General features: G+C 37.3%; 1 protein-coding gene across 1 annotated transcript in view; it reads right to left on the reverse strand.

The window, feature by feature from the left end:
• NAV3 (neuron navigator 3) overlaps positions 1–14,035 on the reverse strand; it is a gene marked incomplete at its 3' end in the record, with an annotated part of 387,672 nt that overhangs the window by 183,644 nt on the left and 189,993 nt on the right. The window contains exon 9 of the mRNA XM_080811183.1: positions 13,409–13,524. Coding sequence (XP_080667309.1) covers positions 13,409–13,524 — 116 coding nt within the window. The remainder of the gene's footprint in view (positions 1–13,408; positions 13,525–14,035) is intronic.

Consider the following 14,035-nt stretch of genomic DNA (forward strand, 5'->3'; position numbering starts at 1 on the left):
AATAACCTGCTAAAACCCTGAAGATAAAGAAGGAGCATGTAAGGAAAATCTTAAAGGGCAGGATATCATTACAGCCGAAGGAAAGGCAGAGGTGACTGGAGAGATTTTACTTCAAGTGGGTAAAAGAAATAGTGAAGAATGAGACAAAATTGGAGAAGCACTAGAGCCAGTATTAGAATACAAGATTCTAAGTGATGGTAAGAACTGAGAAGTCTTAAGGGAGGGAACTATTGAGATGACCTTTACAGGAGGGAGGAGGGAATACAGTTATTGACCTTATACAAGGTCACAGAATATACCATTACACGTCCCCTGTCCTTGGCCTCCTTCCCTCTGTGAGAACTCTTACACTGTAATCAAGTTGCATTTCAACCACTTGTCCCTACCCCAGCACTGATATATGAATTATTTCCAGTACCTTCTTAATATAAATTATAGGAACATTGTATTTTCAGAAGTTCCATTTCACAAAATGTTTTCTCACACCTTCATCTTTTAAACATCCTTCTTCTGGGGTTCCTGGGTGACTCAGGTGGTTAAGCACTGGACTCTCGGTTTCAGCTCAGGTTGTGATCTCATGGGTTGTAGGATCAAGCACCACACAAAGCCAGGCTCCCTGCTCAGCTCGGAGTCTGCTCGAAGATTCTCTCCCTCTGACCCTCCCCACTCCCATGCACACTCTCTCTCAAATACATATATATATAAATAAATAGATAAATAAATAAATATCCTTCCTCCAATCCAACAGGCATCTTAGATCCTTAAGTTTTTCCAACTGCATACATTTTTGTTTATACAGCTTCTCTCCAATTTCAGAACCACAAGCTCCTTTCCTCCTTTGGTTTTATTCATCACGATATTCACTCATATGACACTGCACTGTTCATGACAATCAGACAGATATTTTCCTCCTGGTACTTAATTGAACAAAACATAATCGCTGCCTCATTCAGGTTATGGAAGATAACAACCAAGCCAAAATTTATAGCAGTCAATGTTTTGAATGACCCGCAAAAGTCAAAATACAATTAAATACACTTTACAAACCCCTTTAGGATTACGCAAATCTGAAACATCCTATAAATTTGTATCCAAATGATGTCTAGAAGATTGGCGGAGGGACGGGAGTCTCAACTGAAAAGGCCAAATATAAAAACACAGGTAAAATGACGCATTTAGTGACAAATAAAAGTTAGCAGAGAAAAATACATATGATAAATTCGTTCAGTGTTATATCTCCTCTCACTTCCAAAGTCACTAAGGCTCAGTTGAGACCTACTCTTTGCTCCACTTACAGAAGACACTTTATAAGCCATGAGAAAGCAGTTTACAACCATGTTAAAAACTTAAATTCCAGAATATGCCATTTTGGAAAATGTGTGTAAGCCCTTACTATCCTGTCTGATACTCAGGAGGCCTCTTTTGGGAAAAACAGTGGCTTTTACATTTTTGCTTAGGGGTAGATGGGCCACTTAATCTGTGTGGTCCTGCTCTTACTTTTTAGACTTTAATTATATACATTGTAATTAACACTGCCAGCACTGTCATCTTTTAACAGGAAGTCAAATTATATATGAATGAACCTGATTCACAGAGAATTATGTCCTCTACATCACCTACTTTGCAAATGTTATTATTTAGAGTACAGCTGCCTGATTTATTTTGAGAACCCTAATTTTATAGATGTCCCCAACAGTGATTTGGATGGAAATTTTCAAATTCTCTTAAGACAGATACTTTGAGCAGAAAATAGCCAAAACATGGCCAATTACCTTTTAAATATTCTCCTATATAGTTGCAGCACAGACTCGACTCTAATCTATTAGGATGCTCAAGACTAAAGAGATGAATTCAAGGAACCCGGCCTAAAAATTAACCTGGAAGAGGCCATTTTGAGTCCGAAGCAGAACCTATTCAAGCACGTGGCAGAAATCCTGAAATTCTTGTGTGCTCTGGATATATTTACCAATTTAACATGCATCATTATTGAGGAAATTGCATTGGAGGGCTTCATTATCCTGATATGATTATTCATGTCACAACTATCTGAATAAATTCTTCCTTACTTTCTTGCTTACATTTTGAATACTGGCACAAGTTGGGGTGGAAGAAGCCTTAAAAAGAATAATCCCATAAATATAATAAGCAGATGCTCAGTTTAAAAACCATGGAATATACAGACTTCTATTGAGAGATTACCCTCTGACGGTAGTGCTCCAAGTTATTTATGCACAAAAAGGCATATGTCACATACACACCCACGTACAGCATGGTATAATTTAACAGAGCAACCAACAAATACTGGCAGGGGACGGCTCTCTGTTCATATCTTCGAGAGTACTTATATACAAGGTACTTAGAACAAGATAAATGCTACTACTTTAAAGGCAAAAGATGAATATTATTTGATCCTGCAGTTCAGAGGATCAAAAGAATAAAAAGATCCTTAAGGAGTAAGACTCCCTCCCATGCCTTTGTACTGCATAGAGGACTTTCATGAGAAACAGTTCATCACAGATACCACACAATGGTGAAGAAGTCAATCTTCTACGTCTGAGCACCTGGTGCATTCAGATTCAGATTCAGAAATCATTATTCCCATACCCATGGAAACATTACTCTTCTAAAGCCAAACTGACATGAAAAATCAAGCACTATTTGCCGCTGTCTCTCTAAGCTTTCTTCTTCTAAAGCTGGTTCACTAAGATTCCAGAAGGCTTCATCAAACATCTGGTATCAGGAGAGATTACACAGAGAATAAAAACACATCCACATTTAGCATCAGCTGTATGAACCAGAAACAAAGAGATCACTGGTCAGGTTTAATTCTTTCAAATACGGGGAGTCTTACACGAAGTTTTCTTGTAAACATACATATTAAGAAAATACAATGTGGTCAAGAGTTTAAAACTTATGGATTTTTGCAGAAGATACCCTGTGATGGAAATGCACTTTGGTAGAACACTTGATGAGACATAACAACTAAAATGGATCCAGGCTGGCTATTTAGGCAGGCAGCAAAGTCTAAACTGAAACAAAACAGAAGAATTACTCCAGATATCTTCATAGCTTAATAATTAAAGATTATGTGAGAAGTTATTACTAGACTTAGGCCATCAAAAAGGCCTACTTTGTAAAGTATAAAAATAGTTCACAGTCATTGACACAGTAGTTGAAATAGTTACAATGTACACGCTTGGGAGAATTTTTTTGCCAAACACCAAAAAAAAAAAAAAAAAAAAAAAAAAAAAGCAATGTGTGAGTAAAGCTGTCAAAAGAGGCCTCTGTATTTCTGAAAGTGCTACTAGCATGCCTGGTGCTTGTCACTGAGGTACAAACGAGGACCATCTATTTGGATACCACTGAGGCAGCAGGAGAAACTGACTATACAAAACATTTCCCCAAGACATTTCCCCTTCATTGTTCCTTGCATGTTTGTGGGGAGGTCACCTTGAGGAAAATTCAATAAATAAGTCCCGTTAATTACTAAGTAACAAACATGTTTGCAATTTTAAAACGTTAACCACTCCTTTATGGATGTCTAGAATGTCCCGGATACCAGGCCAATAGTGCCCAGGGCAGACTGCTGCTATTTATTTTCTCCAAATAGACTTTACAACTGGTTCTCAAAGTTCAGCTTTACAAAGAAAATAATGGCAACAAGTAATTAATCCTTTTTTTTTTTTTTTTTTTGAGTCACCAGCTTTAAAAATCCAGTCAGAAGAATGGAAGCTATTTAGCTAACGCAAATGGGCAGCTTCTTAAAATCCCATCCTCCTTTTGGGGGAACAAATCCGACTTACCTAACAAGTCAGTGTAAAGTGCCTGTTCCAGGTCGCCCAGCATTGTGAGGATCACGTCCTCGTCCAGATGAGCTGTGCCTTCCCGCAGGCAGCTTTCTCCCTCCTCCTCAGCCCAGCTCCTGCTGATGCTGCTTTGCCTGGAGGACACGTTTTCATCTTCGGACCTGCTATCTTCATCACTCTCGCCTTCCAAGCCCTTTCTGGAAGACCAGTCCTCCAAGCCCTCACTGCCTGACTGGCTAGCGGGCAGAAGGCTCCAGGCCCCCGGGCCGCCGGTGTGGTACAGGGACTGCACAGAGCGTGAGACAAATCTGGACAGCGAACGCCTCTCCGCATAGTCCGATTCTCTCTGGCTGGCCTTTGCGGCATTTCCAAACCAGTTGGAAATGCGCACAGGGGGTCTCCTCTCCCCCTCGCTGGTGAGGGCAAGATTGGTCAGAGACTTCTGCTTCTGAAGGCAAGCTCCCCTTTTCCTTACTTCTTTGCTCCGAAACACAGAGAGTTCAGCCGGCCGCTGCATGGCTCTTCTAGGGGCTTCTTCTTTTCAACTGGACTTCATATTGTCTTTTACACAGAGAGAGCAACTAGCATTTTTGGTTTTAATTAACACATGCACTTCAGTAAAAATCCCAACAGGTGCCAACATTCACATAAGACTCTAGAGCGACAGTACAATTAATCAGTTGCCCACAATCAAGCTTGCCACATTCTCTTTCTAATCAGCAGTACTTACAAGCATTTTGCTTGAGTGTATCTGAAGCAGAAAAGAGTTCACCAAAGACACTGCTCCAGCTGAAAGTAGCACAGGAAGACAACTACGTTTTCCAGTCTTCATCCAATCACGTGTCTCAGCAGGACGATGGGTCCACATTTCCCTCTATCACTTCTGTGTTCCCAAACGCGAGGTAGTGAGGCACCAGTGATCTCACTCACGGTTTTTTGTTTTATTCTTTTCTTTTCTTCTCTTTCTTTCTTTCTTCGTTTTTTTCTCCCCTACTTCTCACCAGCCCTTCACTGATCTAGGTCTGCAGCTCTTGACTCTAGATGAGCTGACACGTTGCAACGCATACAGCCTCCGCATCGGAGCCCCCTAAGAGCAGAAATTCAGCACCAAAGCCCAGTGCTGCTCGAGCGTCTGGGGCTTTAGTATTCCACCTGCATTCTCAGATCTATGGCCCTTCCTTGCTGCTGCAGTGGATGCCGCTGGCTGCCATGGCAGCAAACATCCTGCTAAATCAGAACAGAAGCACGGCAGCGGCTGTCCAGCCTAGAATGCCACAGGTTTCAAAGCCAAGCCCGAACGAGAGGCTACACTCTTAACCCTCTGCACATTTAAATCACTCCTGGCCACCCAGCCCCAGAGGCGGACACACACACACACACACACACACACACACACTCTCACACACTCACACATTCTCTGATTCGGAGAATGACAGACTAATTCTCTGTAGCTGCAGGCAGCTGAAGCAGGCAGATCTGCCTTCTGAATGTTGGGATTTGTGCTGTAAAAGCACAAATCAAATTCAAGAGTGTAAAGGACCTAAAAAACGTAGCATGACACTCTCCACTGGCTGGCAGATAATGCTTTAAAGGGAAAGACTTCACCTCATCTGTCAAGGGCTTGTTATGCTGAAGCTATTTAGTAAAATTCTAACAGGACAATTAAAAAATCAAGACTTCTTCCTGTAAAAATTAGCAAAGAAAATAACTCAAGAGGATTTTCCCCAATATTTTCACCCAAAGCATAATTAAAAGCTGATGTCCAAGAATGCAGAAAATAAGTATGTGACAAAAAAATATAAAATACAAATTATGTTTTTTGATACTGAGCATTTTTTCTGGTCTACTATTGCAGCAGCAGCAGCTCTTTGTTTTTTAATATTTTAATAAAAACAGACAATTTATTATACTTATCCTGTACTGATTGTGTATATTCACCAGCACCCCAAAATTCTAAATTCAGGAAAACTTTTAAAACACTTATTAAATTAGTAGGGACCATGTGTACTATTTAAAGCTAAGGAGAAGAGTATTAAAAAATTTTTTTTGAGGTTTTCTACCCATAAACATTCCATATGAAAAAGAGGAAAGTGGAGAAATACATAGAAATATTGGTGCCTTTCCAACTGATAAGTCCCTATCATTTTCTGAACTAATAAGATCAAATTACCTCTGAGCTTTCACTTCATATTGAGTACCTCAACTAGGGGAAATGCTCAATTTCTTAACTATATAAATTAGCATTATAATATACACTGCCTATACCTTTACATATGATAATAACCTTCTTTGCAAAGCTAATTAATTCTTAAGATCAGCCCCAAGGAAGATCATAGCTAGATCTGTTTCACACACATATATAAAAGGGAATTAAATGAAAGGCAATTTTTTACAATTATTTGCAGAAAAGAAATTGCAATTAAGCAAACAAATCTGTGAATGTGAATACTGATTCTCAATTCTTCGGTCTTTAAAAATAAATTTCTTAATTCCTTATATGCAGTGTGCTTAAATGAGGGTACAAATGTCAAATCATAGAAACTGGTGATAGAAACTGATGATTATCCTTATAAAAACATCATCTTACAAAGTGTTTTTTTAAAAGATCAAAATGCCACTCCCCTCTGGATTCCTAAGCAATACATTTCTTTTCCATTTGGAATTACTGTGACCCAGTAAATCACCAGATTATGAGACTACAGTAGATTTACTGATGCTATATAACTTTATTTTCTCTGACATGTATTACACTAAAGTACACATGTAGTGCACTTTGAGTCTCAAAGATTCATAAAAAAGGGAATTCTTATGTTTAGACATCAAAATTAGTGAAAACAATAATTATGCCCTCTTCTTATACAAAGGAGCTTGTTACCCATCAGCTTAAACCAGTGGTTAAACTTTAGTGTTCAGAACTCTTGGAGGACTCATTAAGTTATAGCTTGCTGGGCCCCAGCCCCATCCCTACTCATCTAGTAGGTCTGAAAGGGACTCGAGACTGCATTTCTAACATATTTCGGTGATGCAGATACTGCTGGTTCTGGGACCCCACTTTGATAGCTACTAGCCCGAGACTAGTGTTTTTCAACTGGGTTGAGGATATTCAACTGAGTTAGGGGACATTCAGCAACATCAGGAAACATTTTCAGTTGTTACAACTGGGCAGTGTGGTGCTTCTGACACCTAGTACGTAAAGGCCAGTGATGTTGATACCCCAACAATGACAGGACAGCCCCCCACAACAAAGAATTATGCAGACTACAATGTCAGTATTGCCCAGGTAGAAAAATTCTGACTTAGCCTAAGTTATGTTGGATCTACAAATGTTTTCGAAATTCTAGTGGCTTACAAAAACAAAGACGCACTTTTGCTCACATGAACATCCACTCTGTTGGCTGTAGCTCTGATCCAATCACCCCTAATACTAAGACCCACGCTAAAAGAGCAGGAACAGTCTTCAGACAAGTAATGAGAGATCCAAGCAAACTGACTCTTAAAGTTTCTGCTCAGGAATGGCCCACGTCACTTTTCCACTCACATTTCATTGGTCAAATTAAATCACATGGTCTATCCTGATTCATGGATCAGGAAATAGAATCTTCGAGTACGGGTAGACCCAGGAAGGGGCTGATAAGAAGGAATTGGTTATTTTAAATAACCCTAACAGAAAACATCAAAAGGGTATGTCTTTAGCTAAAAATATTGTTGTCAACTTGCAGCTACAATCGTTTTTCCCCTGGAACCACCTCAATTCATCAATTTACACTGAATAACAGTGGGGAACCCACTTCTTGCTTCTGCAGAAGCAGCTATACCTGCTTCCTTTGGATGTGCATTCATTTACGGGTCTAATTACACTTATTTGCATTCACCCACATACATGTATGTTATACAACGCGGAGGAAAAAGCTTTGGTGCATAGGAGATGAATAGAAAATTATCGATACTAAAAATGAGAATCACTCTAATTTTACCAAGACTTAACATAAAGCATAGCTTCTATAATGTTCTAAAAAGGAATGCTTTTCAGCTTTTCATAAACATAATTATAAAGTGGCCATTTAAGTAAGAGATCGAACTGACTTAAATTACCTGAGTTTGATTTCTTAATCTTTCTAAACATTCAAGAAAAAGGCAACTTAAGTGATCATTCACAAAAGTCTTAAATACCAGATACTGACCATTATTCAAGACAAAGTCTGGTAAGTCAGAAAAGAAATGTAACCATTAGCTTATCCTACTTAATCTAAATTTTCACTTCTAAAATGATTTCCCAAATTCATTCAATTATATTATTACCTTTTCACAAATGGCATGCCAGCTTTGCTAATACCAAGGCAGTCTGGCACTTACAGTGTTTTTCAGTCAAGTATAAATTCTAGATAAAGTTTAAAAAATGCATTAAACAGACGTTATACATGTTGGTAAAAAGCCTTATGCACAAAAAAAGGGCAAGCGTGAACCTATGTAAAAACAAACAAACAAAAAGCAAAAAACAAAACAAAACAAAACAAAGCAAAACAAAACAAACCACCTAAAAACTTTCCTGAATGATTCCAGTGGACTAAAAAATACAGCTACTTTACATTTGGCATGCTGCTCTCTTGGCACTTGATGAAAGGGATAGTCTCTGAGTTCACATTCTTTCTGTCAATGAATATAAGAACGAAACCCAAGCCATAGCAGTAAAATCTGAGCCACCACTCTGGCTGGACTTAGAGTATCGAAGTTGTGGCATGAATCTTAAAGGACAGGCAAGAAGCTCACTCACCCATTGCCACAAATTATTTAATATTTTCCACCTGACTGTAATCATTAATGGCACCCCCCCCCATTATTAGATTGGGTAAAAATCCCTAGGTTCCCCCCCTAAGAAAATGACAAGTAATAGGAAACTTGAATGATATACACAAAAAATTCAGAGGGATAGAAGGTCACCAAATTGAAAAAGTCTTGCGTTTTCTTCTGTATGCCATTTTATTGTCCTTCATTTCTGATATGTTTCTTCACACCATTTTTTAACTACATTTTAACTTCCACTACCATTTAATCACAAAGACAGTGTTTTTTGTAACTTCATGTGAATTACTGTGTAGATGAAAGTGTAAAGAGCCAAGCTTCCTGGCTAACTTCATGAATCTAACAAACCTGCTTTTCAGTGTGAACCATTCAAGTCTGCTCCTTAACAGTATCACAAATCTTTACATGTCATGCCTCTTGCAGGTCATGCAATAGGGATGATTTTCACATTGTTTAAGCATAAAAAAGGATTTTTCCTGGGGAACAAAACAGAAGAATGCAGGGAAGGGGGATGGATAATTTTAGGCATGGCTTGTGCACAGGGGCTCAGACATTACCTACAATGACCTTGAGCTCATTCTCTCCTGCCCTTGGTTCTGTTTTCTTGATGTTTATTTCACTTGAGGGTGAAGGTAACTGCCGGAAGGTCCTAGCTCCTTTTGATTAGTGTTGGGTCTACTGGAAAAACCACGTCTCTCTTCTAATAGCCTTAGGAAAAGTTCTGACGTTTATTCTCATTGGTTCTGACTAAACTGAATTGGGCCACTTGTCCATTCTTGAAAGGGTCACTGTGGTTAAGGGAAAAGGTTGTTCTGATTTGATCTGCTTGTGTCAATTTTACTCGAACCACATAAGCAGCGATTGATAGGGCAATGGTTTCCCCCACCAGAAAAAAATAAGAAGAAGAAAAAATAAGATTAAGGTGCTATTATTACTAGCAGATAGGGTAAGGGATGCTGGTCAGCCAAAACTATACCAGGATATCAAGGCATATTTACTATGAAGCCAATGGTTCTTAAGATATAGATCTTCTAACCAGCTTATGCTCCTTCCTAAAACACTACGTGTAATTTTATATTTCTATTTTTATATTATTTTCACGCTCCCTCAAATAGCATAGGCTTCAAAAATTCTCAAAACCGGATCTTATCCTGCCAAGACTAAATCCATCAGAGTTCTATATCATTAGGGCTACTTCTCTTGGAGAGCAGGACAGAATTAGTCCCCAGTGAGGCCCCCGCACCAACCGTTACCAGCAAGAGTTCAACAATAACAATAGTACTGAAATTTCTGGTTATAAAAAACCAGTGAACTACCAAGATTCCAGTGAACTTAAGAAAAGTTCCCACTTTTATAATAAAAAACAAATGAAACTAATAAATAGAATCTTTTTTTCAAATCATTTTCATTGAAGTTGTTTCTTCCTGGAATATGATTTTAAGCCCTAACTCTTCACAGCTAACTTAGTTGCTCCCAGGCATCTAGTAATTTATTTGTGGTGTTAACTTTTGTGTCTTACTCTTCATAACAGGGCTCATGTGTTAGTCATGTTTGTTTTCCCAATCCCTACAACGCCCAGCATGGATAAGGTACCAGGCGAAGATTACTGAAAATATGGGCAGATGAATAAAACTCTATCTCACAACAATCCTGTGAGTTTATTAAGCATCACAGTCATCTCACAAAAATAAAAAAGGAAACCAAGGAACAATTCAGCTAAATGATGGCAGCGTAGAGACCAGAAGTATATTTTCTACTTCCTAGAACATTTTACTTCCCTTATTTCATATTGTCTTTGAAGGAATATTTTGTGGGCTCAGCAATGATTTCAAGTACTTTTGTGGTCTGTGGTTTCTCCAGCAGCCAGAATATAGTAGCAACAACAGAAATCAGGAGAAGAAAGAAAGAAAGGAAGGGGTCAAGAGAAGGTCTGTTTTTGATTTTTTTAAAAAATTAAAACTGGAGATAACTAGCACCCTGAGGATTACAGAGAATGATTTGGAGCAGAGGGAGATATTAAGTAGGTAGAAGAGAAAGTAATCTGAGGAAAGGTGGAAAGAATGTGTATAAATGTTGTATGTAGGTAGATGTGGTAGCAGGGGTGTATGAAATTCTTTTCTCTCTGTTTCAATTTTTTGCAATGAAATCAACATCAAGGTCATCAGTTAAGGGAGAGGGTAGAAGAGCTGGTATGGTAAGTTTGAGCAGAAAAGGTATAAAATTGTCATCTAAGAGCTTGAGAGGGTTCTTAGATGACAAAAAAAAAAAAAGAATGAACGTATTAAAGAAATAAAAAATGACTGCTAGACAGCACTAAATATTCTTTAAATGTTGGGGGCCATAAATATAAAGTGAATCACATTACCATGGGACGTGTTTTTCTCCAGGTTCATTCATTGCTGGTATGGAACAGGTGGAGGGTTGAACGTAACCAGGACTGTGACTTTATCAAATGAAGTGAGAGGGGAACAAGAGTAAAGGGTATATGCAAAAGTCAAACTACATTCAGTTACACAGGAATTCAGTGAGTTGGGGTGGGGGGCGGGATGGAGAAAGAATATGCAGAGTTTGATGAAGGTCAGTAAAATGCTGTGGGATCACCATTTAGACCCAATAGAAAGAGAATTTTAAAATGCAATCCATATTTAAATCAGCATTTAGAAATCCTACAGAAGCACTGGTAGAGTTGGACCAAAAGAAATAGCACTGAAAAGCCAGGATGGAATCAGCAAGATTGGGATGCCTAGAAGTGAGTCTGTGGAGAAGATGCAGAGACCGATGATGCCTGCGTGGAGGGTAGGACCATGAGCTTAAGTAGCTCAGGAGGGATTAGAAGACAAGATCATTGGAAGAAAGACCAGGGTATGCTAATCATCCTCTCATCACTGGTCTGCCTGTATACTCTTACCTAGATTCTTCCAATGACAGTACTCAATTTACAGCTTACTAATCATAAATGAATATCCTCTTTCTTCTAGAAAATCTCAAGTTTGCCTCAGAGAAATTTTACTATTTTATCATTTTAAACAAATAACAGAAATGACACAATCAGATAAGACTCATTTTACCATTTATTTGCTGTTTTCTTTCTTTTATTATATTCCTATCTAAATCACAGACTCAAATCTATAATCCCATACAAATAATTAACAAAAATGCAAAGTAATATTATATCTCCAATAAATCCACTAAGTTATTATATTGTGTTCAAATCTAGTTTATATTTCACTTCTAAATGTTATATTTAAGACAGCAGAATATTAAATGGAAATATTAACTGAAAATATGAAAAAATGATCAAGTGGTGGACAGAATAAGAAACCGGAGAAAAAAATCAAATATGGATTATTTAAATAGAGACTCAGTGATATACGAATTTCAAAGAAACAATGTTCCTTGTGAAATTCCCATAAAAATTAGAGTTCAAATTGTACTAAATGCATTTTGTCTTACGTACTTGAGCTCTAGTATTTCATAGGTATCTTGATACATAATTGAAGACATTCATGAATACAGAAATGTCTGAAGTATATGAATCTTCATGCCATACTAAGTTTTAAAAATATCTATCACAATACATATATCCATCATCATTCTGATTATGAGACTATCTGGAGCTATGGGAAAGCCAAAGCTTTCCCCAACTATTGAAAAATCTGCAAATACCATCCCGATTGCTATGTCTTGCCATCAACTTCTCTATCTTTACTCAGTACTGGCCCACTGTAATCTTCACACAAACTTCTGATGCCTGATGATGCCACTGATAATTCTACAAGGACCCCCTGAAATGTTGTGTTATCAATGTGGTCATTAACTACTGGGAGATATTGTGTTAATGGCTGCAGCCTGCCAAAGTGTTCAAGTTCACCAAAGTGAAGAAGCTCTTTAGCACCCAAAATTGTGATATGGTTATTTTTATGAGCTTCAGGACAATTCTTTGAATCTTTGGAGTACAATAACAACTTTTTTTTAATATTAAATATTTCTTTATTTTTTTTTTCTTCAGAATTTACCAGGGCTGACCAGAAACTTATTGGAATAAGAGATATACCACTACTTCTATGAATTCTTACATTTAGATAAAATGTTCTTAAACTCTTTTTCCCCTTAGGAGCATGTATTTTGCTAAAAGCTTTCTTAGTTGCTCATAAATATGGACCTATATAATACAATTACACCAAAGGTTTTCCATATATGCCTATGTTTACCTGGGCCCTAGGAAAAAAAAAACCTTGGACTAACACAGGAAAGTGTGTTTTATATACTTAAAAGTCTGACAAATTGTGTCTGGGTATGAATATGTTTTTTTTTCCTTAAATTATTTATATATAATGAAATATTTCCATAATTAGATTTTTTCCTAAATATACATTTGGAGACATCATGTAAGAGTTTTCTAAATAGTATAGAATTGAAAAAAGAGAGCGTTAGATTGGCCATGGAATATTTGCATTGACATCTGATCCTTAACATTTTTTAGATCTCCAAATATATTCAAGGGCTGTCTTATTAATAATGGAAAGTTTTCCAGAACTTTTCTTATATTGAACTTAACTAAGGGTGAGAATGACTTAAAGATCTCAACCTCTAAAAGCACTACCATTCTTTACAAAATTCTTCACAGAACAATAAAGAGATCACCCTGAGCAAAGTAGCCAAATATCTCTGAAGTACGAGATGTGCACAGTCCATTTATGCTTAAGAAAAAACAGTATAGCACAGTAACACTTAATAAAAAGACTTACAGAGAGATTGCAAAAATTCTGAGGTTTGACCTACCCATCAATCAGGTCACTTACCAGATATCTCCTCTAGGCACTGCTTAGCAGTTTTATTATATGATAAATCCATCTTAGTAGGACTGGTACAGGAGTCAGCAGATGGTAAAGAGGTACCTTCATTTTCTGAATGCGATCTGAAATTAACCAAAAAGACAGAAACAGATAGCATTTGTTGTCACCAGTGACTCAAAGTTCTCTAGTACAAGCAGAAATCAACATGTTAAAAGTTTTCTATCAAGGTAAGTAAGCATCTCCTAATAACGGAGACATTCCAAAACTATCTATTAGAGATAGTCTTTATTATATTTTTCATATACAACCCAAGTAGGAGTGAGATATTAAATCATATTTCTTAGACTTTCCTGAACTTGAAAGCTTGTAATTACCAATAGTTGTATTTTGGAGAAGCAAAAGATGAAAAGATCCAACTTTTTTTTTCTGCTGTTTTAGAAAAAAAGTCTGGCTAAGTTGTGTTCTTGTCAGAATAACCAATAAAAGTACTGAAAGCACCCCTAAAATTATTTTTTCCGTGAAAATTCTAGAAAATATATCCTAAAATTGGAAGTGTAAGTAAAAACAAATTTCAGAAAAGTTAAAGTAAATGAAAACCAAATTCTCATTAAAATTTCATCTACTGTATATTTT

Source organism: Martes martes, assembly GCF_963455335.1.
Source record: "Martes martes genome assembly, chromosome: 8".
In the NCBI taxonomy this organism is placed as follows: domain Eukaryota; kingdom Metazoa; phylum Chordata; class Mammalia; order Carnivora; family Mustelidae; genus Martes; species Martes martes.